A 24,473-nucleotide genomic window follows, 5' to 3' on the forward strand; every position below is an offset into this window, starting at 1 on the left:
AAAAGGGGGTTAAATTCCAGTGAGCTGAAAATCTCGGCACGGCGGGAAGTGTGCTAGATATGGCTTGACCAGGAAGGAAAGTATTTTGAGTACTGGGTAGCAAATACCGAAAAAAGTATTTTAAATACATTAAAAATACTTGTCACAAAAAGTATTGAGTAGAGTACCAAAATACCGGAAAAAGTATTTAAAATACTGTATTTTGAGTACGTACTCAAGATACGTACAAGTCTGGGGTTAGTACATCCTGAAATAACCCTCATGCCTCAGACCCCACTACTCGAATAATGCACCTCCCTTTTACAGTAAGAGGCCTCTTACTATCTACGGCATTTCCTATCAAAGCTCACAGGACAGCAAATTTGGCCAATGCTTATGTGACAGTGCCTCGTAGAACATGCAGCTTTTCTGTTGAATTGACACTACATCTCTGGTAGACCCTTTAATGTCTGGAGGTAGGTGCATCATTTTACATTTAACCAGCAGTAATGTATAGCATTGCAAAAAAGGAAACAAGGGCTTAATCTCAACGCTGCATCAGCATCATCTCACAATAACGTTGTTGTTGTCAGCCTCTGCACAAAGATTTGTGTGGACCTGAAATTGACCTTTTTTTCTTTTTTTTTCATTCTTTCAAGTTATTTTGTCTTGGCATGTAGCTGTGAGATGTCAGTAGAAGCCATGAAGTCATTCTCTTTACTTCTTGAACTTGGGTGAAGAAAGCACTGTTCTGGAAGATCCTAATTTGTCAGAGGCGTCGTAAAGGCATTAGTGCAAAAACCAGGTCTCTCAGCAAAATTGCCGTGCACACACGTACATTTTTTGATGCCGTTTCATGGATGGATGGGACTTGGATCAGCAGCACCTGGTCCTTCTATAACACAGAACGTCAAAAGTGCACCTCAAGTTGGCTACGACAACCGCAAAAACCGCCGCCCTACAGCGCACAAACAGTTCACAAACAGCGAGATAAAAGGAAACTGGGAAGTGGTTTATGGCGCTTATGTTACAGACAGAGGTACTGCTTGTATATAGTGCCTGTTTCTAACACCAGCACACAAACAGCGTCAGTTCTTCCTTTTAGTGATCGGGGTTCATAGTTTGCGAATTGTTCTGTGTCAAAAAATTGTAAACACATATGTATTTAAGTACTATACGTACCACTTGCGCTTGACCCTGTCGAGCTGCCTGCAGCTGTAATACACATGAAAACCAATCATGTCTACCACATTCCACAAAAGTCACAGGTTCAGTAACAGGGAAAGTTTCATGATAACGCGTCCGACAATGAGAAAAGCCAATCACGTTCATATGAATGACATCATGTTCTTTTACTCGTTTATTGTATTTTATTTATCTAGTTATTAATCATAGGTTAGGGGGGATATGTTTATTAGACGAAAAGGGAAAAAAAAACGGGGAAAGGTCAGCCAAATGGGACGTCGGCTTGCTATTCCAGAAATAAGAAATAATAATAAATAAATAAAAAGAAAAGATAAGAATTAAAGAAAGAAAGAAATAGGAAGGAATAAGAAATAACTAAAGAAAGAAAGAAAATTAAGAAATAAGAAATAAAGAAAAAGAAAAGGGAAGTAGGAGAAAACGAAAAACTACCAGATGATGAAAGAAGGATGAGGTAGATTAAAGACAAAGATGACAAAAAAAAGATGACTAACAAACCGTGAAAGAATGATGAGATGAATCACAGAAGATGACTTTAAAAAGAAAGCATGAGGTTAATGCGTTGAAGGTGAGAGTGGGGCACAGAAGAAGAATGAGATTTCACGACTGAGTTCACAGGCTGTTCATCAGACCTGAGTCTCTCAAGAAAGTCAGAACTGCTTTGGTCACAGACTGCTCTGTGTGATCTCGTACTGGGCCGAGCAGAGTGGCCAGAGAGAAGTCCGTGCACCGCAGCTCGAGTAGGCGTCGTCTCAGCGTGGCTCGAGGGGTGTCGAATCTGTGACAGTCGAGGAGAAGGTGTCGCACATCAGCTTCAACAGCGCAAGTGGGGCATTTGGGCGACTGGAGAGGACCCATTTTACAGAGAAGTAGAGGTGTCCTGGCGACATTAAGGCGTAGTCGGTGTAGAACGGACGCTTCTTGACGCGAGCAGTGGTGTGTGGCAACGAAATCCATCGACGGGTCGATAGACCGGAGATGGTTGTTCAGTCGGACAGCGTCCTCTTGAAACTGCCGAGTGCCGTTATAACGGAGTCGCTGTGTCTGTAACCGACACGATGAGGCTGAAAGTGGTAGGAGACAGTTATTGGAGGTGCCGTCCCCATGTGCCCGACGTGCTAAGGCGTCTGCGCGGGTGTTTCCGTGCAGGCCGGTGTGACTGGGTACCCATTGGAAACACAGGCTATGACCAAAGGATAGAAGTCGGTTGTATATTGCGACTATCATGGTGTCTAGGCCGCCGATTGTTCTGGAACAATAATTTGCTAGAACTTCTAGCGCCACCTTACTGTCCGTGAACACAACCCAAGCGCCAGGCGGTGATACCGCTATGTGGTTCAACGCTGTCAGTATGGCGAAGAGCTCGGACTCTGTAGATGACGTTTCGTAGGGGAGCTTGTGCGCCACTTCAAGGTTTTCATTTGGCATATAAAAGGCTGCAGTAGATCCGCCTTGAGACACTGATCCGTCAGTGTACACAGGGAGTCGTTGAGAGTACGCTAAGTTAATGTGCTCCAGTGTAAGTTGGTGAGCAACAACGGGAGGTACAGAGTTTTCCTTCAGAAGACCAGGAATGTGATCACATACAGGAGGCCTGCGAAGAGTCCACATCGGCGGGGCATAGGAAAGCACTGATGGCGTGGTGGGGAGGTGCACTTTCAGGAGGTCAACAGCAATACCAATGCTGGAGTCCGGACAGTCAATATCAATGAGCCGAAGATGTTGGTAAGGATGCTGTGTGAGGTACCGCGCATATATCCGGAGAGTTTCCACGTCTCGTAGGACGCCTGCTGGAGTTTCGCGTGCGTCTGCTAGGACAGAATAGGTCTCTGTCGTTCTAGGAACTCCCAAACAGACACGGAGGCTTCGGGCCTGAATATTGAGAAGCTCACGCTCTCCGGATATGCTGAGGCCGTGTAGAACAGGCAGGCTGTACCGCAATGTGCCCAGAATCAACGCTGTGTGCACGTGACGGAGGTCAGCGCATGAAGGGCCCCACGACGATCCAGTAATGCAACGTAAAGCATTTACAAAACCGCTGGTCTTGGTGGCTATTGTTTTCACGTGCCGGGACCACGTCATGCCTCTGTCTAATGTCACGCCAAGGTACTTGCAATGAGGCACAAAGTCCAGCGGTGTCCCACTGACGAACAATGGATACCTTTGGAATGAGCGTCGGGTGAAAGCCATGGCAACGGTCTTAGCAGGAGAGACCGATAAGCCTCGGTCAGCAAGGTATTCTACAATAGAATCCAAGGCGCATTGTAACCGGCGTTGGACGGTGTCTCGACGGGTTTTCAGAGGTCCATATGCAGATGTCGTCTGCGTACAAAGTGATGCGGGTATGATCACGAAGCAGTGCGGGAAGCGAAGCCATTATAACATTAAAGAGGAGAGGGCTCAATACACTTCCCTGTGGGACACCACGACGGACTGGATGGAAAGCGGTGTCACCTTCCATTGTGCGCCCGAAGATGCGTCGGTCAGCTAGAAAGTCCTGGATCCATGAGGCGGCGCAACCTCCTATTTCCGCCTCTTGTAGCGTCGCGACGATGGTGCTGTGCAACACGTTGTCATAAGCTTTCTCTACGTCGAGAAAAACTGCACCGGTGAGGTTGCCTTCAGCCTTTGCTTGTTGGACTTCAGCGACGAGATCGAGTACGTTGTCAATTGCTGAACGTCCCTGACGAAATCCTGCCATCACTTCAGGAAAAAACCGCGTGCTCTCCAGGTACCAGTTCAAGCGGCGGAAAACCATGCGCTCTATTGTCTTCGCAACGCAGCTTGTGAGGGCAATCAGGCGAAATGAATCAATATTATGCGCTGACCTGCCTGGTTTCAGAAGAGGAACAACCATTGCAGTTTTCCATCCGCGTGGAACTTCACCTGTCCGCCAGGTTCTGTTAAAGAGCCTCAAGAGGAGCTGACGCCCACATAAGGGGAGATTCCGGAGGGCTTTGTACGTCACCTGGTCAGCTCCAGGCGAGGTGACCAGGCGAGGGGATAGGTTAGGGGATACCTTACGTTGTACCGATTTCGTCTTTTGCTGCTAAGTTACTCACGCGCAGTGACAGATCCGATTGGGAAACTACATAGATATTGTGACTTACTGTCGAAGTTGCTGGCTTGCTTTGTTCGTGGAACACTGTCGGAACGGCGTCAAGTTTCAATTCGTTCGTTTTTTGTGTCAATCCAAGTTGCACTTGCATGATGTTCTCATCCTGGTACACATTATCGGTGAAATGCGAGGTGCGTACACGGACAGCATGAACACTCCTTGCTTCATCGGGATACCCGCTAGTGATGTAGCTGCTTCCAACTTTCGCTTCGTCTGGGGTCTGGCTGTAGCCAGTGGCGTCGGAACTATTTTTCCAGTGGGGGAGCGAAAAAAAGTGCTACCATAAACATCATCATCATCATCATAATCGTCACTTATTTTCCTTGATGGCTCATGCAGGCGTTATACAGGGTTGCTACACAAACTGTAAACGTGCTCCAGGCAAACGACATCTGCATATTTGTACAGTAGATCTAAAATAGCATTGCAGAAGTATTTTAATGAAATAGCGCTTGGTGGTGGGCTAGTTGGTATGAGTTCAGTGCGTCCAGGCTTTTTTTTACTTCTGCGCAGTGCCTAGATCTCTATGACAAGTAATGTGTAAGGAACTTCGGGGACTTGTCCCCGGTAACCGTCGTCGCGGCATGTACGCGTGCCGCGACTGGAAGCGAATATCGTCCGATCCGCAAGCCTTCTGCGGAGAAACCACAATTTCCTGGGGCGGTCTGGAGCTCAGCAAGAATGTGTCCCTTTGACACCCAGCTCTTTGACTGGGTGTCACGCTGTCGTTATCAGTCCAGGGCGACTCAATAGGAAAAGCCGGGTAAATGACAACAGCGGGTAGTTTTGGACATCAGTACGGTGGAAAGTGAGGAGCCAGCAATCCGGTTAACAGCTAGAATATTTTACCATGACAAGTGAACATATACATAATATGAAGACAACAAACAAGCTGCGATACATATCTCTTACCGGAGGTGTGGGCTTCTCCGATGTCTATTGGCATTTGATAATCATGTAACGCTGCTGCAGGCGACAACTTGATGGCGCTCCCTCGACGTTGCCGTTGGAATCCGACACGTGAACACAACACCGGTGCGACGTTTCGTCTCAGTCAATCGCACTTATTGTCGTACTACAGGTCCCACACGCCAGCCCGAAGTGGGCACCCTGGCCACAACCGACTGAAATCTGTGGCTGCACCTGGCAAACCGCCCCTATAACAACCTTCAACCGGGCGGTATCTTTGTATCCTTATTTCCCCCAGATGTCTTGTGTCTTGCGTGCCTTTCGCGATTCCCGTTTGCGCCTCTACCCCCCCCCCCAACCCCCTCACCCCGTGGATGAGTCTGGTAATGCTCGCGCCTACCGGTACACACTTTCGGACTGATTTATTGCACTTCGAAACCTCGACAGTGCACTTCGTACCACAAACCTTGCCATGGTCAACTCCAGAACCCTGTGAACCTGACACCTTTGGTATGTAGCTCTTCTCAAACGGTCTCCGCACAGTGACAGTGGTAGGCTCTCTGTTTGTTGCTCTCTAAATTTATGGCTGCCGAAAGAACACATGCACGGGCCTTTCCGTTACACCGTAGAAGAATACGACGCTGGGCTGACACTGGGGGAGCCGCGCTCCCCCATTCGTAAATGTGGGGGAGCCGTCGCTCCCCCTGTTCCGGCGCCCCTGGCTGTAGCTGTATCCTAGGCGTGCGAAATCAAACATCGAGGTTTTCGAAGGAAGTTTTCCTGGAGTCAGGAACGCTGCGTCGGTTTCCAAACGACATCTCACGCGAAGGATATGCAAGCGTAGAGATAGTATCCGCGTCACTAGAAAGTGTCACATGTCAATACTGGCGACGTGCGGGAAAAAACAAAGCAGCCCCAGACTTGGCGGCAGGCGACAGCGTCCTTCACAGCGGATTAGCCAGATTCCACCTTGCGTCACGCGATGTTGTTGGCGCTGGCGCTTTCGAGGATCAAAACGAAACCGGATCTTTTAAATTCGATTCCTCGTCTACTCGGTCAGTTTTGGAAGGAGAAAATTTGGCAAATAGCTCGGTGGTAGTGTACCGAACACATTGGTATTGGATTCGTAACCACGGTTCCGAATGCGACAGTCTTTTTAATGGCCCTAGAGATTACCATTGAGGGTGCAACACTGAGTTGCCTACAGACCCAGCTTCAGGAAGATGACTCTAGTCACGAAGAGATCAGGCGAGAAGTTTTCAGTTCTGCTTCCCAGAACTAGGACTGGCTAAAGGGTTCACGCACTACATTAAAGTACGAGAGGATGTAATCCCCACTCGAGCAATGTATCGACCACTACCACAGGTTATCGAGGATAAAATAGACTTGGAAGTCCAACGGCTGCTTGAACTTGACGTGATCGAACCGGTAGATGTACCACAGTGGGTATCACCTGTAGTCGCCGCAAAGAGGAAAAGAGCTGCAGCAAGACTATGTAAGACTGTGTGTCTAGCTGGCTGAAACTAAACGAAAAATGTACATTTCGCTCTCCAGAAGTGTATTTTAATGGATACCAGATCTCAGCACATGGATTGTGCCCATTTCAGTCAAACGTGTCCGCATTACTGGACCCTCCTGCTCCAACATACCGCCGTACGCTACGCTCTTTACTTGGATTGATAGGACTTTACTCCAAGTTTATTGCGAACTTTGCAACTGAGGTGGACCCTGTGAGAAACCTGCTACGAGGAGAAAAGCCGTTTGAATGGATGCACAACGGTGCTTTGAAAGCATCTAACGTCAACTAAGTGAGTGCCCTGCATTAGCGATGTTCGACGGCAGTTTCCCCACTATTGTGACCACAGGGGGATCAGGGTATGGCTTGGGTGCTGCCCTACAACAGCTGCACGGAGATTACATTCGCACGGTCGCATTTGCTTCTAGAACACTCTCCGCTCAAGAGCGTAAGTATTCTGCCCCTGAACGGAAAGCCCTTGCATGCGCATTTGCAATGGAACCCTGGCATACATAGTTGTGGGGCCGCGATTTTGTTCTGCAGACGGATCATGAAGCCTTAGTGACTTTGTTGACATCAAAAGGATCAGGACACCGTCCTGTTCGCATTTCAAGATGGTATGACCGTCTAATGAACTATAGCTTTACTGTCATATACAAGCGCGGGGAAGACAACGTAATCGCAGAAGCATTGTCTCGACCTCCAGTGTCTGGACCAGAAATGACTGAATCGAAGGAAGAAGTGATCACTTTGTTGACCGACTGCGTCACGGAAACTGAACTTCAAGAGGCAACAAGCACCGGTGAAACACTGCAGAAGATTTTGTAGTACGTAAGCAAGAGTTGGCCTGCAAAGAAGGACCTGCCATTGATGTTGTGCTCTTTTCTCAAATACGTGACGAATTGTCAGAAGTGGAGGGACCTTTGTTGAGAGGATCACGAATTGTGGTTCCTTCTGCGTTGACAGATCGGATAATCAGCATTGCACGTGAGAGCCACTTGGGAGGCACTTGGGAATCGTTAAAACGAAGCAGAGGATCAGACTGCACTACTGGTGTCCAAACATGGACAAACAGGTACAAAACGTGGTGTACCAATGTACTACATGCCAAGCAGCTGATAAGTCGGCAAAAACTTTTGCAACACCGCTGAACCCAGTGCCCTTACGTTCACGCCCATGGGTAAAACTAGGCATTGACGTGGCCGGACCGTTTCAAAATGGACCAGCTTCTTGCGGCTTTGTGGCAACACTCATTGACTACTACGGCAGCTGGCAGAAGTAGCATTCAGGAAGACTACCACCACGACATCTGTTGTGAATTTCCATCAAAATGTTTTCAGGCGGGAAGGTTACCCCATGGAGTTAGTCACGGACCATGGACCACAATTTATATCTCACGAGTTTAGAGACTTCCTATACGGGAACGCGGGATATGTCGCGTCATGTCCTCCATTTACCATTCCAAGTGAAATGGAATGATTGAAACGTTCAGTCGTGTCCTGAAGGATATTGCGCAAGCCGAGGAAGGGTAATGGTAACAGAAACAGAAACGGTACATTACCAAAATTGGAGATGGTAACGATAACAGAAACGTAAACACATATCACGGTCCTCCATTACCGAAAGCAGAAACGGAAACGAATTTATCATCCGGTATTGAATTCGGGTAATGGCTGTTCCTGTTGTACGATGACATTTGAGTGACTTTTCATATTTTGTTTTTGTATTCTGATGCCTCCATTCCCTGTAATGCCCTAAATACTACACACAAAGCGCAATATTGGATCTCGAGGGTGCATACGTCACTTACCGGGTCCCAAATCTCATAGCTCCGCCATGACATCAACACATATGACTATACTCCACCATAGCACGAGGGTGACAGCCCACGATGTCTACAGGTTTTCAATCCATTTTAGTCCAAGCGTCATCTCAATTAGTCCAGGTGCCATCTGAAATAATCCGAGCGCCATTCAATTTAATCCGGGCGTCATCTGAAAAAATCCATATGCTATTCAATTCAATCCGGATACTATCTGAATTAATCCATGGTGTTTTTGAGCACTATAACCGCGTGTTCACACGAGGGGCATCTTGTAGAGTATTCTAGTGGAAGAAAAAGTAAAAAAAAAAAAACTGCTGATGGAACTGAAGCAGTTTGCTGCTGCATGATGCTGAGGTATTGGGAGTTGGAGCGGAAGTGTAGCAAACGACGGCACCGGTGCTGTCGTCTGCTACCGAATATCTTCTGACTGAACTGTTAGATATTCCGCGCAGTTAGAAGAGCGCGAAAAGGCATGATTCACATAGTAGACGACACAACTGGTGCTGTCGTCTGCTACAGAATATCTTCTGACTGAACTGCAGAATATTCCACATGGTTAGAAGAACACGAGAAGCCACCACTCACATAGCAGACGACACCATTGGTGCTGTCGTCTGCTACAGAATGGGTGCGTCCGAATAGTGATGCGTCGCACATGCCGTCATTGTATCAGGATGAGCGAGGCTTACAAGTGCCAGACAGCAACAACCTGTTGCTCCTTTATTACCAGGTTTTATACCACCATATCATATACTTGAGAAAATGCTGGCAAGGGTGTTAATAACACTGCGTGCACTAGTGTACTAGTTGGAGGTCGCATGAAGGCAACCAAGTAATTCTTGGATGCATACTGAAACAAATCAACTCCGACACGATGCCATAGCTGCTTTGGAGCAGGTCGCATCATTAGAGGTTCCTGTGTTGGCGGTAGGCGTACCTTCTACCAGCACTCCATTTTGCGACCATATTTTTTATGTCTGCGTTCATTCCTGGCCAGAACATGTACGAGCTCTTGCCATGCATTTTGTATTTCCGAGGTGCCTTCGTGAACACGACTTAAAGCTCAGCTACGCCGATTTTCGAGTGTTACAGAATGGAATGGTACTCACACGATGTGTTCATAAGGGAACACTGATTATGTATGCAAAATAGTTATCCCAAACTCCTCGCGGTTTTCCGAAAAAGTGAATTTTTAGTTTCACTGACATCCCGTCTTGTGGCCCGCAAACCCTGTGTCGACGAGACATTCGTGGTCTGCCCGCGCTCCGGCTTGGCATGACTTTTGGCTTGGTTTCTTCCGCCAAGCCGGCCAGTTTCTTCTGCCGAGCCGTCTGCTGCGCAGATTCACATTGGGGAAGTGATAAACAGTTCGCTATTAGGGAGCCAGTATATTTCTGGACTTCACTAAACCCACGAGGAACGTGAGTTTTTCTTCCTTCGACTGCAAAGCATTTTCTAGGCCAGTACAGTCTTCCTGGTGTGATTCGTGTTCTGTGCTGCGTGTCGAGAATGCGTGAGCGTTTGCTCCGTCTGCAAGAACACTTCAGCATGCAGTTCCAATGTTTCAAACCACAATTTTCCGAAAGGCGAAGGAGAAATCTATTGACTGGAACAATCGGTTACAACTCCGACTGGGTGCCACCTTCGAAAGCAGCGATTTGATCTGTTCATCTGGCTCATACGAATGTTACGGAAGCAATGCGCAACTTGTTTCACAAGAAGCCGAAGATGTCTCGTCCGGGATGCTGTGCCAACCTTATCTGCAGCAGGAGATTGCAGGGGCAGGACTAGGCAGCAGATAAAGGTAAGACGCGTAATGTTAGACAAGTCAGTCATGCGGTGCAAATTGCATCACGTAGAAGAGAAAAATACGCTATCTGTCAGTTACTGCTTCATCCTTTAGAGATTACGCCCCAGCGGGTGTATTCTTAGTACAGATTTGGAATTGCCTTATTTGTTAAATGATTTCCCAGGCATTCTGGCACCACCGAAAAGCTTGCACTCCACGTCTCAACTATCACCGTCTGGGTTTCAAGCTGAAGGCTGTCACCAGTGCCAACCAGACGCCCCTTCAAAGTTCATCTGTTTTTGTTGACGGAACAGTGACACCTACTACTGAGGACATTTCATTTTCTGATTAATCAAGTGCATTCCATCACTTGTGCTCGACTTCTTGTGTTCGTATACCATTGCTGTTGCTCGCTAGCTAAGAGCAACCATGCCTGAGGTGCCAGCGCTTTCAGAGTACATTTAAGCAGTATCATCGTATCATATGCACGGCAGCACATCTTGTGTAGTTTGAGTAAGGTATGAATACAATGTTGGCTCAGCTGTTGTATTTGGTCACAAATAAGGTGTTCTTCCAGAGCGCTCAAGGGCAGTTCAAGCAGTTTCATGTGTGCAACAGCACATACTTTTTCTCAGTTTTGAGTAAGGTAAATCGAAATCTCCCAGTTGATGTCTTTCGGTCATAAATTATATTTTTCAAGACATTCAAACAGCATCAGGTGTGCAACAGTACATACTTTTTCTCAAGTGAAGTAAGGTAAATCTGTCCGCCGTGGCGTTCTGGCAGTGCAGCAGAAGCTTTTGTTGCATTCAAGTGGTCTCATGTATACAAAAACTTGTTTTATGCCTTTCTGTAGCTGCTGTACTAATATTGTGAGTACAGAGACATTCCTGCAGAACATATTGGAGCATCTTGTGTGCTATTGTTTGTATCATCTGCAGCAGTATATTGATAATGTTAATTATTCAGTGACTTCAGCTAACATTTACATTCTTACTTCCAGGTAAACCTGTCACGCAGATGCCCTACCCCTTGGTATGCATAGTTCAAGATTGCACTGAAACAATCCACCTGGAGCATTATTCTTCAATTGGCAGTGGCATTACTACACAACACACCACCTACTGCATGTCTATGGTGCGTGTACAATGCATCAAACCTATGCTCAGGTACAGGCCAGGTGGTACGCAATTACAACATGAAACAACTGACACAGAGACCGTAAAGTCATGCCTTTTCCTCCGCGCCTCGGGTTTCATGTTATTATCCTCACATGCAGCTCAATTCGCCTGTGGTGTGCAGCATGAGCAAAAGCATATATTGTTTGTGGTCACATGACACGGAACATAAATACAGTGAAACCTTCCTATGTTGGACACCCGCGGAGCAGCCGAAGCGTCTCCTACTTATAGAGGTGTCCGAGTTACAGAATATGACGGCAACAAAAAATGGAAGAGATCACAGCTGTGAGAAATGCCTCCCTTCTTCAATTTAAGGTCCTTAGTGGTACCTGGTGGTGGTGCCTGGTAGTGGTACCTCTACCCACTCTTCACTGATAATTATTACTGATTTTAGTATATTCAATTCTGTTCAGATTCTACTCAATGGCATTACCTCTGGAGCTTTTCGAGCAGCAAGGACTTGTCTCTGAAGCGTCAGCCCACTTCTCATAGCTTTGGTGCAGTGCTCGTTCAAAGGCTCTAGACAAACTGAAGACAAGTGCTCACATAAAGAATTACAATGTAGACTGACAGCACTTGTTTTTGGGCTCTAAAAACTAAAGCAACAAAATGCTGAGACCAGTATAGGGGAAAAAAGGGTCAAAAGTCAAGGCCACTGGCTCATTTTGGGTCTTTTTGGTGCAAAGATGGGCCGATATTGAGGTAATTTGGCCAGGGTTTTGTCCGACTTTGCAGGGAAAACCCTATCCTACTTCCAAGATAGGGAGGTGTCCGACAGAGAATTTCGTCCCCATGTAGTTTCAATGGGAGCCTGCCCGTGCAATGAAATCATGGGGAGTTTTATGAGGTAGGGAGGTGTCCGACTTTGGAGGTTTTACTGTGCTATACAGCATTGTACATATATGTGTGGATATGTTCTACGGTGAAATTTTTTACAGTGTGTGCTGTACCACGTAATGCACTGCAGGCCTACCAGAGTACGGTAACACTCTGAATACTGATTTGCTCAAAAAAGGAATGTGTGTGTTTCTTGTACTAACTTCCCCTTATGCAAGGTTTTAGAAAAATGTTTTCAGCTAATGGGGAGGGAGAGGACATCATTCTGGAGTCTCGTTGACCTACAATGTGTCGTGTGTGAAGGTCATTTTGAAGAGTGTAGGTGGTACAAGACTGTGTTCCCACATTCTTGGCAGTGTTGACTAATAACCATAATAAAGTAGAGGGTACATTTGTTGCTTCATATATTTGTGACATGGCAAAGTATGTAGAGATACATCTGTCTCAACATGCAGGTGACAAAAATGCTTTTTATGCCTAAACTATGACAAATAGTTGTCTGTTCAGTACCACTAATCATGTGCCGGCCTCCATGACATGTCTGTGACATTCCAAAGTGATTAACATGTCCCATATATGTGTGCAATGCTGAAGATGACTGTGTAGCTTCTATGGATTCTTGACTCAAGAAAAGTACTGTGTGATTTGCTAACAGCGCCTGGCTGTACCTTCACAATTTTACATAAAAATATGTAAAGTTTTGCCGAAGGAAACATCATGAAGGTCCAAGGTGAAAAACCCTGAGACGAGGGATAAGAAGGGACATACACAATGTCTCAACATAGCGTGTTTATGTCCCTTCGTGTATCTCCTCTTCAGGTCTCGCCATCATGGACGCTATCACCAGCTCGCTTGCTGTTGAACCGTTCTTTGAACCAACATGCTGTCAATAAAAAGAATAATGGAAGGAGCTCAATATGATCCTTGGGCTGTGCGTGGTCATTGCTTTCTGACAAATGGTGACTTAGAATTTCAGGACAATGCCTGCAGTGGTAGTATTCTTGTGTTCTCACCCTTGACGACCATTGTGTGTCATCGGTCACCTGTAATCTGCTAATATGCACATAGCTAAAACAAAGTATATTTGTATTTCTTGAATACAGTTGGTACAGCACATTGTTTTTACATGTTCTTTGAAAAATATAAATAAAAAATTATCTACTCTGCAAGTCTCCTGTCAGTTCTACAGAGCAGCTTCGAATTTTACTAGAAGCCACGTGTGAAACCTAGACCAAACTAGTGTTGAAGGTCCATATAGGTCATAGATAGATACTATTATTATTCTTAGATCATAGGTCAGGCTTAGGTCCTGGTTGGTAGCAACGCATTTGAATCTTATTAAAATTGGTGCAGGAGGTGACCAACATAACTAAATACACCAACTGACTCTCACAAATTTTGTGGTGTTATACTTTTTGATACAACATTAATACGCTGCAGGGGCTTTCTCCTTTGGTCCTTTTTACCAAGAAATATTAGGTCCTACGGCCTTCACCAGCCTTAGTTGCTGAGCATGCAGTTATTTATGTTGAGCACTGCAGTTTCAAATTTGTTTCTCTGGACAAGCAAGCCCGCGTCCAATTTTGATAAGAGTCTTTCTGTCTTGTCAGGGCATTTGTGGGACTAGGAAAACATTTGGACTATTGTGAATTTTGCTATGAAAGTGACCGTAGAAGGCAGAGGACTCCATCAACCATTTCCACATGGCTTATAAAATTTGTTTATAGTACACATACCTTTTGTCACTGACTAATTTGGTGGCAAAGGATACCCTTGAGTGGCAGTTGGTTCGCAATTTTAAGCACATGTTTAATAATAGGAAAATAATGAAAATAGAAAAAATGTATATGGCCTGTGTGGTATAGAACAATGCGCACACTCAAGTAAACATGCAAAAAATGCGTTATAATGGCTCTCGATCTACATGCCGCGATGCGCTCTACGAGATAAACAACACACTACAAAACTACATCCAACACTTTTTGTGTGCGTGGCAACTCTAATGAGCACTCTCATATAATCGAGGAATGGTTCAACGAAATGCAGTTCGAGTTGTCACGATACTTCCTACGTCGTTCATTGCAGTCGCGCTATGATGTTGCATAATATATGTATCTCGTGGAACAAGCTGGCAATCGCACGATGTGCATGGCAGAAATACGGCCTTCTTTCTTTGAAGACCAGTCCCCTGCAGGTATATGCTCAAACGATCACCAATTCTCACGTTGTTGCTCAATCGCTCCCCATTCCTGCACTTGTAGTAAAAACAGCAAACTGGTTGACGTGATGGCAGCTGAACGGTTGAACTGCGAAGTTCTCGAGCACATAATCACAATTTCACGCCGAAAACGATGTTGAGGTGAGTTCGCGGTTGTTGTTTCCATCGTTCAATAGTTCTCGGGATTACTTCGGACGAAACAATCATCGTAGCCGGCGGCCATAACGATTTCCTCGCAAACGGGAGAAGACGCCAGGGAAGTCAGAGAAAGCCTCAGCTTTCATCCAATCAGACGCACGATTCTCTATCTACGTAGATGGAGCAGGTTTATCCCATCTACGTCACAAAAATGGCTGCGCCCATGGCTTGTTTTGGTTTCTTTGATGAATTAATTTTCGTAATAGGAAGACAAAATTGAGAAACGAAGGTGCGTTTCAGGGGCAGTTGGATGTGCTCGTTCTGAATATCACAACCGTTTCAACACATCGGGAAATCGGCGTAGCTGACCTTTGACATCTCCTTGTGAAGTCCGTTTGGTATTATCACTTTGGTTCCCTTCAGTACAACACCACCGACAACAGATAGTTCGTGTTGAAATGGCTTGAACAAGCCTTGCACTTCTTCGTTGTTCTCTAGAGCGACTTCCACATCACGTAGACACAAGTATTTTTCAGTCTCGGCCCTAAGAAGTTTCATTGTGTTTTCACTCACCATTGCAGAAAGCGTCCACACCGCATGCACTTCTACATCGGAATCTGCGCACTCCGCTTTTTGCACCCGAAGCGGCGCTCTCGATAGTGTGTCCGCCAATTGCAGGTGTTTGCCTGGAATGTACCGGAGCTGATAATCATACTTCATCATGTGAAGAAAAAAACGTAGCAAGCGTGGCGCCACGTCCCCGAGATTTTTTTTCGAGATTGCGATTAGGGGCTTATGGTCTGTCTCCACAAGAACGTATCTACCATAAATGAAGGCATGGAATCGCTCACAACCGAAAACATTGCCTAGAGCCTCCTTTTCTATTTGCAAGTACCTGTTCCCCGCGTCTGTAAGCACCCTCGAAGCGTATGCCACTGGTCGCCAGTCTTTTCCATGCAGTTGTAACAAAGCTGCACCAAGTCCGCACTGCGATGCGTCCGGTGACACTTTAGTTTCCAAGGCCGGGTCGTAGAAGGCCAAGACCGGCGACGACGCTAAGGCGTCCCTGAGGATTTGCCACTCCTCGTCATGCGCCTTGGTTCACTCGAAGTAGCACTCTTTTTTAAGAAGCCCTCGTAAAGCTGCGGTTCTCTGGGAAAGATGTGGTACGAATTTACCAAAGTACGTGGCGAGTCCAAGCATCCGCTGCACGGCTTCTTTGCTCGATGGTGTAGGCATCTGTAAAACTCCTTTTGTAAGTTCAGGATCTGGTTGTATTCCATCCTTTTTTATCTTGTCGCCCAAGAACGCAATCTCTTGCACAGAAAACACACATTTGTCGGGGTTAAGTGTTATTCCTTCCTGCTGACACACCTCGAGCGCGTTACGTAAGCGCTCATAATATTCTGTACGAGTTTTGCCCCACACTAGCACATCATCTATGTACACTTTGACACCTTCCAGGCCATCAAAATTTGAGTCATTGTCCTTTGAAACACTTCAGGAGCAGAAGCAATGCTGAAGGGTAATCTTTTGTAGCGGTAACGCCCAAACGGAGTTGCAAACGTACACACACGTGATATTTCCTCATCTAGTGGAATTTGGTGGAACCCTGCATTTGCATCTAGCTTCGAGAAAAATGTGGCGCCTGCCAGTTCTGCTTCAAGGTCTTCTCTTTTAGGCAAAACGAAATGTTCGCGTTTCAAACACTGATTTATGTGGCTCGGATCCATGCATAACCTGAGCTTGCCATTCTTTTTTCTCACTAAAACGAGAGGGCTTACCCAGTCAGATGGTTCCTCCATTCTGGTCACAAAACCTGCCGCTTCCATTCCATCCAACTCCTCTTTTAGTGGCTTCCTTAGCATGAGAGGTACGCGTCGTGCTGACTGGATAACATGCGTTGTCAGGACCATCTTGTACTGTCTTCTCTAGCATCCAACGCCTTGGAAAAGGTTGGAGTACAGAGACGCTACCGGATCCTTGAGCTGTAATGCACTTGCCACGGCATCCACGGACTTCACCAAACCAAATAGTCTGCAGGCCTTCAGGCCTAGAATCGCTCGGCGAGGACTCTTTGTCACAAATAATTCCACAGTGCTTTCAATTCCGTTGACCTTGGTGAGCAGCTGCGCTGTTCCGACGTGGCTGATAATGCCGCCGCTGTAGTTGCACGGCACCGCTGCCGCAGGCTTCGTGGGCACACCCGCGCTTATCTTCCGATACACCGAGAGCGGTATCAAGTTGGCCTGTGACCCTGTGTCGACCTTCAGCTGCAAATCTCTTCCCGAAACAGATGCTGTCACGAGCCACTCATCGCCATTATCTATGCTGTTTCCAACCTCCAGGACGTCGAAATCATCGCCGCTATCTGCGCGTTCTTCAAAATACACCCCATCTGTTACCTTCCGGATTGCTCTACAGCATGCTGCAAAATGGTTCTTCCTCTTGCATTGGCGACACACCTTTCCATACGCTAGGCATTTCTTTATCTCATGCTTCCTGCCACATTTCCCACATTTTCTGTTAATCTTCGGCTGCTCCCTCTTCATCACCGGCTCGACTACTTTCTCAGACCTGTTCCACGCCCTGTTGTGCTTTTCCGTCAATTCCGCGGCTTTACAAAGTTGGACCGCACTGCTGAAAGTGATATTATATTCTCGGAGGAGCCTTTCTCGCAAATTTCCGTCCCATACACCGTATACTATTTGGTCCCTGATGAATGAATCAGTCAGCGTGGAAAAATTACAGGACTGTGCTCTTAACTGGACGTCCCGATAAAATGCTTCAAACGGCTCGCCTTCGTTCTGCATTCGACACCTGAAGACATACCTCTCATAGGTCTCGTTGCATTTCGGAGTACAGTAGGCCTCAAACTTTTGCAGCAACGTCGTGTAGCTAGCTCTTTCTTCTGCTGTGAGCGAAAACGTGTTGAAAACCTCCACTGCCTCGGGTCCTGCTACGTGCAGCAAGGTTGCTATCTTTCTCTTTTCGGTCCTCGGTTTTTCTTCGACCTCCGTTGCCTCCAGGTAAAGTTCCAGCCTCTGCTTAAACTTGCGCCAATTGTCGGCTACATTTCCGGAAAGTAGTAAGGGGTCCGGCGGTCGGAGCCCTTCCATTCTGGCCGCACTAGGGAGGGCACTACCACTTCTGACACCATGTATCAGGATGAGCCAGGCTTACAAGTGCCAGTTCAGAGAGCAACAACCTGTTGCTCCTTTCTTACCTGGTTTTATACAGAACGGTAGGGGGAGAACGTGTCGACACAAAGGCATGGCGAAGGCATGCCAACAGATAAGATTACTATCGGCTTCATTCCGATACAGTCATAGAGTGCGTCACATGTGCGCCTTCCAGCCAAAGTATTCGGACGAGCACACCTGAGCACAGCTACACGCGCCATCTGGTGCTGATCGTCTGCAACGTATATGTAATAAAAACGACTCCAGACGGCGCATTGCATGAGGTGCTGCAAAATCGGCCGTAGTAGCAGACGACAATAATTTCTCGGAATTCAGCGTGGACATCGAGGCAGTTATGGCGTTTTCATCTGTCTTGCAGTTTACCTACATGCGCAGAGAGAGTGAGGTAGACATTCCAGACAATGTGTGTAGAAGTCGTGCACGACAACTGACGGAAGGACGAAAAGTAAGCAGAGCGTAGTAACGTTCCCAAAAGGAGCAATCCGGAAGAGAAGAGACGACGAGAACTCTAATTCTGACAACAGTACCGTGATGTAGTACTGGGATCGGCTCGCTGCACATTTATTCTGCCCAAGGCACCCTGCAATCGTGCATGGCATCCATCATGAACCTCGTGAGCAACGGTTGTGTTCTGACAACTTATCCAAGGCTGAAAGCGACAATCCCGCACGGGGAGCATTTGTGTGTAGTTTTATTAATCTATTCGCAACTAAATCATAAAACCGTTAAACAAGTTCCGTCTGCTCCGTAAAACGTCGTGCTTCGTTTAACATCCCTACTTCAATACTTGTTGGGAACTTACAGCGACGCTGTCTCCCGGGTTGCTTATCACTGATCACCTCACCTTATGGGTCTTCCTCCCGATTTTCCAGACCTTCCAGCCTATCTTCCTGCGTTTCTCATTCCTGTAGAGAGGTGCGAAAACTCGTGTCGCTTTAGAATTAACTAAAGAGCGAAGGATCAAATGTTTAGTGCAAACACGTATATCATATGAGAGACTAAGCTCACAAGCGTAATTGTTCCGCTCTGTTTCGCCTTCGAGGTATGCCCATTTATCGTGGTATGCCGCCATTTTTGCAAACGAAGGAGCCGCCAGCCACCGAAAACTGTCGTCTGCTAAGCCGTTCGACGAACGCGCCCTCCCCCCAAACACGGCACAAGCAGGAAACGCGAAACGCACTCCGCGAAGTCTGCAGGAGGAGACTGCGGAGGAGTCTGCGGAGGAGACTACCCAAAGTGCGCCTTCTTTGACGCACATGTGCGCCTGTGGAGAATTCGGATGGCGCACCATTATGGCGGCACTTCCAGTGTGCGGTATGCGGTGACGCGTCTCAGACTATTCGGACGCACCCCATGGCTTCTGACTGAACTGCAGGATATTCCGCGCGGTTAGCAGAACACGAAAAGGCAGGATGCTCATAGCAGACGACACCAGTGTTCTTGTGGTCTGCGAAGGAATATCTTGTGACTCTATCGCAGGATATTCTCTGCCGTTTTAGGAGCACGGAGAGACATCCCGCAGCTTAGTCACAAGATATTCCGCAGCAGACGACAGGACAAATTGTGTCGTCCGCTATGTGGGTCATGCCTTTCGTGCTCTTCTACACACGTGGAATCTCCTGCAGCTGAGTGGGAAGACCGTCTGTAGCAGACGACAGCACCAGTGGTGTCGTCTGCTATAAGAGTCATGCCTTCTCGTGTTCTTCTAACCCTGTGGAATATCCTGCAGCTCAGTCAGAAGATATTCTGTAGCAGACGACATGACCAATGGTGTCGTCTGCTATGCTTCCGCTTTAACTCTCGATATCTCGGCGCCGTGCGAATGCTCAACATAAGACCCAGCAGAATTTAAGTCCCATCCTTCCACTACATGTCTGTAGAATATTCTGCGGGGATGTCCCTCGTGTGAACACACGGTTATAGTGCTTAAAAACACCACGGATTAATTCAGATGGCACCCGATTAAATTGAATAGCATCTGGAATTTCTCAGATGGCGCCCGGATTAAATTGAATGGCGCTCGGGTTATTTCAGGTGGCACCTGGACTAATTCAGATGACACTTTGACTAACATAGACGGGAAAACCTGCAGTTATTTATTTTGTACTTCTTGTTTTTCCTCCTTTCACTCGTACGAATATGTGTATGAGTGAGCAAAAATGTAAGAGTGAACGGAGGATGAGTGAGACAGAATGACTGATTTGTCCCTTCAGATGACGCACCCTGGAAGTCGCTGGGAAGGCATGTTAGCTTAGCTCAATTCGTAACGCCCAACGATTTCAGTGAATTCCATTTTTCATCTGTTTCAACCTTTCCACTACCGGAAACAGTAACGGAAACGAACTTAAAAGGTCGGTATCAGAAACGGATACCGGAAACGGAAACGAAAATATAGCAGTAACGAAAATGGAAACGGTAACCAAAATACGTCCGTGGCAATGACGACCCCTAAAGGAAGAAACAACAGAGTATCTCAGAATCTATCGTGCCAATCCACATTGTTCAACGGGACTTACCCCTGCTTTTGTGTTTGCACGGGAGGAACCTTCGCACCTGACTTGATGTGGTTGGCTTCCCAACAGCAGCGCTAGAATTAAAACGCCTGCGAGAGAGAGAGAGAGTGAAGAGGAACCAAGAGCAAACCGTGCGCTATACACATGTCAAAAGGGAGCAAAAGATAGAGGATTCAAGGCTGGAGACCGCCTGGAAAACAGAAGAAAGGATAGAAAAGTTTCAGTAAACCACTCAAGATTTTGTGTAGCCAAGGGCCAAGCAGTTTCGTGTTGACAGCCACAAAGGTGTGGAACGCCTTTCTCGTTTTCTCGTGTTCCAGCGCATGCAGCTTCAAACCCGCCATATCCTCCACAGCATGAGGAACGTTTGCCACCAACGGAGAGCCTACAGACTGGATCACCATCGGATGGACAGCGGACCAGTACCGGTCAAAACCGCAATGACCAATCCCTGCCAGAGACACCACGGAAAGGAGAAACAAGTTCCAAAGAGAATACTGGATTACAATCTGGACAGTCGCTAAAAACTTTTGTTTTGCTGTCGCTTTTTGTTTGTGTGACCCATTATTCTACCGCGAACAGGCGAACATACCTTAATCTTTGCTTAATTTAGCGCATACCAGGGATCGGTACGAGTATTTTTTTTTTCGGTATGGTTCGGGCTCGGGTTCAGGCATGTTGTATCGGTTCCAGTTTTGCTCCGCTGACCGGAAATTATACGCTTGAACCGGTTCAGGTATGTCGGTTCGGTTCGAGTTCGGCTCAGGGAGAACCCCCCCCCCCCCCCACAGACACACATACACACACAAAAAGTGGTCAGCGGGCGGGACGTCTGCAGGGGTTGGAACCGTTACTTTTTTCGGTCCTGGTTTAACCCATTCTTCTGCAGTAATTTTGCTCCATGAACGCGAGCTTACCCTCACCATACACAGTTGTAAGAGTGTGAGATAACAGTTTGAGGTGAAAAATACAAGAAAAGTATTAAACACATTTATTATTTACTTGATATTTTACTGTATTGTACTCTCGTAGTTGTTTGCTGAAAATGAACAGCGAAGTGCCTTTTGGCAAAACCCAGTCAGGGCCATCTTTTGCTCCGACAAAAAAACTGGCGTCACAAAAGTCAAACTTGTACTCGCATCTGGCGTCGTACAAAAAATAAACAAAAAGAAAGGGTCGGACGGTGGTACAATTATTTCACCTCTGAACCGATTCCCGAACCGGTAACCGTATCAATTTTTCTCGGTTCACTTCCGCTTCGGTTCAGGACAAGTAAAACAATTGTTGGGGTTCGATTCAATTCGTGTTGGACAGAAAATAACGTTTTGTTTTTCGTTTTTCGGTTCGGGTTCAGTTCCGGTTCCAATCCCTGGTGCATACATGCGGAGCCACTTTATCTGCACCCACCCTGTACTTGTCACGCACGTTGTGCAGCCGCGCGGGTGTTATTGTCTGCATGGCAACAATTTCACATGGATAAAGTTATGTCTTTTCCAATACTTTACAGCAGGCAAAGCGGTTTTCGAAAGTGTGCTCGCGTACGTCAGCGGGGCTCTCCAGCTTTCCTGTGTTTACGCGATTTGATTACGTTCGTCGTTCTGAATAGAAAAGAAACCCTAAAGAACTCACCGATATTGCCAGAAAGGAACTTTCGGAATACTCTCAACATCCGGCGTCTGCTCTTGTCATGTATTCCATCGAATAACAGCTGATCTACGCCACAATTTCGCGTGGGGTTTTCGATGGCGTGCTCAGCAGTCCACAAGGAATAAAATAGCACTATAGTTTCCGAATCGCCAGAATCAGATGCGACTGTCAATTTAAACGGCCGTAGAAATCACAGTATTTTTTTACAGTGTGTCTCCTAGTGACTTGAAGACACATGAGACCATGTGGGTCCTTATGAGGTGAAGGTACGTGAGGCCATGATGGCCCTCATGATGTGAGGACAAGTGAGGATGAGGACCCTCATGAGGTGAAGATACGTGAGGCCATGAGGGTCGTGAATAGCCTCATGAGGTGAAGACATGTGAGGATGGTGAGGCCTTTCGGGATCCCGATGCCCTGAAGTGAGGCTCGTGAGGGAAAAATTTGAAATGGAATGTGAGGGTGAGGCAGGGATTTCCCTACACCCCCCTGCATTTTTGCAACCCCCCCCCCTTGAAATTTCTCAGGTGACCCCACCCAACTCGACCACCAACACGTTCTGGTAGAGAGTCCGGCGCAGCGAATTACATCCTGTACTGTCAAACTTGGGCTGTAGGACCACAGTCATGCAGATGATCGTACCAAGCATTTGTCCAATCTGTGTGCTAGGTATTCATTGAGCTTCGTGAGACAAGGTGCTAGTCTTTTTTCTTTGTCGGTCGTGTGATTATGCATCTTAATGTAGAAATGCCGTTCATAATGAATCTGTATTCTAATGTACTGTGTTCTAACGTAATGACATGTACAAATAAAACTGCAAAGCTGTGCAGGGGTGTCACCATTGTGCAACGATCCTTTCCGTGTCTAAGAAAAATTCCTTAAGTGGAACCTTCACCAAGCCTACCCCCCCCCCCTTGAAAGCTCGCCCCCCCCCAGCAGTGAATTTCTGTGGAAATCACTGGGGTGAGGGCGACTGAGATTAGGTTACTGGTGAGGAAAATTTGGTGAGGGTGAGTGAGGCTGATAAAGTCCGTGCTCCGTGAGGCGAGGATGAGTGAGGCCGCAGGAAAATACCCACCTATGATCATGTGATCCCAGGTCCAATGAAGAGCGTCCATACCACTCACGTCACATAGTGACGCGCGTTGCGGCGCTCATCACGGGTCTATCGTGAAGGCGAAGGAGGCTGTTTCGCGCACGGGAGATTCGGGGGGCTATTGCAGGCGTCCCAATTTCGCTACGGTTGCTCTAATTGTGGGAAAACTGTTTTCGGGCGCCTAGCATTCCATAACGACCAAAAACAGAAAAAAAAGTTGTGTGCCTCTAGACTGCTCCTTTAAAGATCTGAGAAATTGAACACCGAGCTTTAAGCCATTCGTTGAAATGATTTGTTTCAGTTTGTTGTTATTTGCGAATAGAAATTCAGTGTAGCAGCAGGTTGCGTGTAATTGCGTGTGTGCCCGCAATGCGTTCGTGGGTGGTTAGGGTACGTATACCGGCATCTACGCAGCGGCTCCCCGGTGCGGATGTGAATTTACTTACCCCCGCACGCCTCAAGATATAGGTAGCCCCGAAGCCCCCGATTCCTGTCTTCTTTGAAACATAATAATCTCTTGCTCATAAAATTTCATATTGACTGTCAGGTAGTCTATCGCTCTGAAGAAACTGGTCTACCGATAAGTGGGGCGATATCTCCACATTTGCCTCATTAAAAATGGGAATGCGGTCATACTGCGATTATCGTTGCATTACGGAGTTGCACGCCATATTCGATATGTCACTAGCTAGCATTTTGCAACGTTTAACCATTGCACCGGTTGGATGACGGGATTACTTCCCAATGTTGACGTGTGCGTCAAACAGGAAAGTTCGGGAAATACTGCGGGTCTTCCATGTAACCATGTTCCTCTATAATTTCATTCTGCCCTGTTTTTCTATTGGTAATAGAGTGCGTGGCCTTAGCACAGCTGATTCTCTCTATGAAGTTCACGTGTATGATAAACTCGCCTATAGGTATGATTCACAGAAAAGGGAGCAGCCTTAGGTGCTAGACTTTTTTTTCAAGCAGGTCGTGCAAATGTTCGAGGTGTCCTTAAAATGTCTTCATGTCGGGTACACTTCATAAATAAGGCACTCTGTTAACTGAGCAGAACGGAGCTCACCCGTATTACACTGGTGCTTCGCGCATTTTAAAGGGAAAAACTGTTGCTTTGTGTCAAGAAGCTCAGTATTCCTTGTTGCGGGTGCTGGTAATCCGCGATGCGATGCGAGCTCAACACAAGATGAAGTGAACCCCGCCAGTCACGCAACAGGGAATGACTTTTCTTGCTGAGCTGGCGGTTGCTGGCATCCCAAACAGCGGAATTCTTCAGACAAATCAGAATTCTTAGAAATTTT

The 24,473-nt window shown here is 46.8% G+C and overlaps 1 protein-coding gene and 1 long non-coding RNA gene across 2 annotated transcripts; both read right to left on the reverse strand.

The window, feature by feature from the left end:
• Positions 1-366: 366 nt before the first annotated feature.
• On the reverse strand, positions 367-1,257 carry LOC135376626 (uncharacterized). The gene is made up of 3 exons (XR_010417775.1): positions 1,162-1,257; positions 818-874; positions 367-740 (listed from the first exon to the last, which is right to left on the reverse strand). It is a non-coding gene; the product is annotated as an uncharacterized LOC135376626 (long non-coding RNA).
• A 15,387-nt stretch (positions 1,258-16,644) lies between these two features.
• On the reverse strand, positions 16,645-17,832 carry LOC135376628 (uncharacterized). Its single transcript, XM_064609142.1, has one exon. It carries the CDS (start codon positions 17,830-17,832, stop codon positions 16,645-16,647), a length of 1,188 nt encoding a protein of 395 aa, XP_064465212.1.
• Positions 17,833-24,473: the final 6,641 nt, after the last annotated feature.

Source organism: Ornithodoros turicata, unplaced genomic scaffold, assembly GCF_037126465.1.
Source record: "Ornithodoros turicata isolate Travis unplaced genomic scaffold, ASM3712646v1 ctg00001183.1, whole genome shotgun sequence".
Taxonomy (NCBI): Eukaryota; Metazoa; Arthropoda; class Arachnida; order Ixodida; family Argasidae; genus Ornithodoros; species Ornithodoros turicata.

Coding starts and splice junctions, on each gene's coding strand:
- LOC135376628 (XM_064609142.1), bottom strand. CDS start 17,832: ATGGAAGGGCTCCGACCGCCGGACCCCTTACTACTTTCCGGAAATGTA.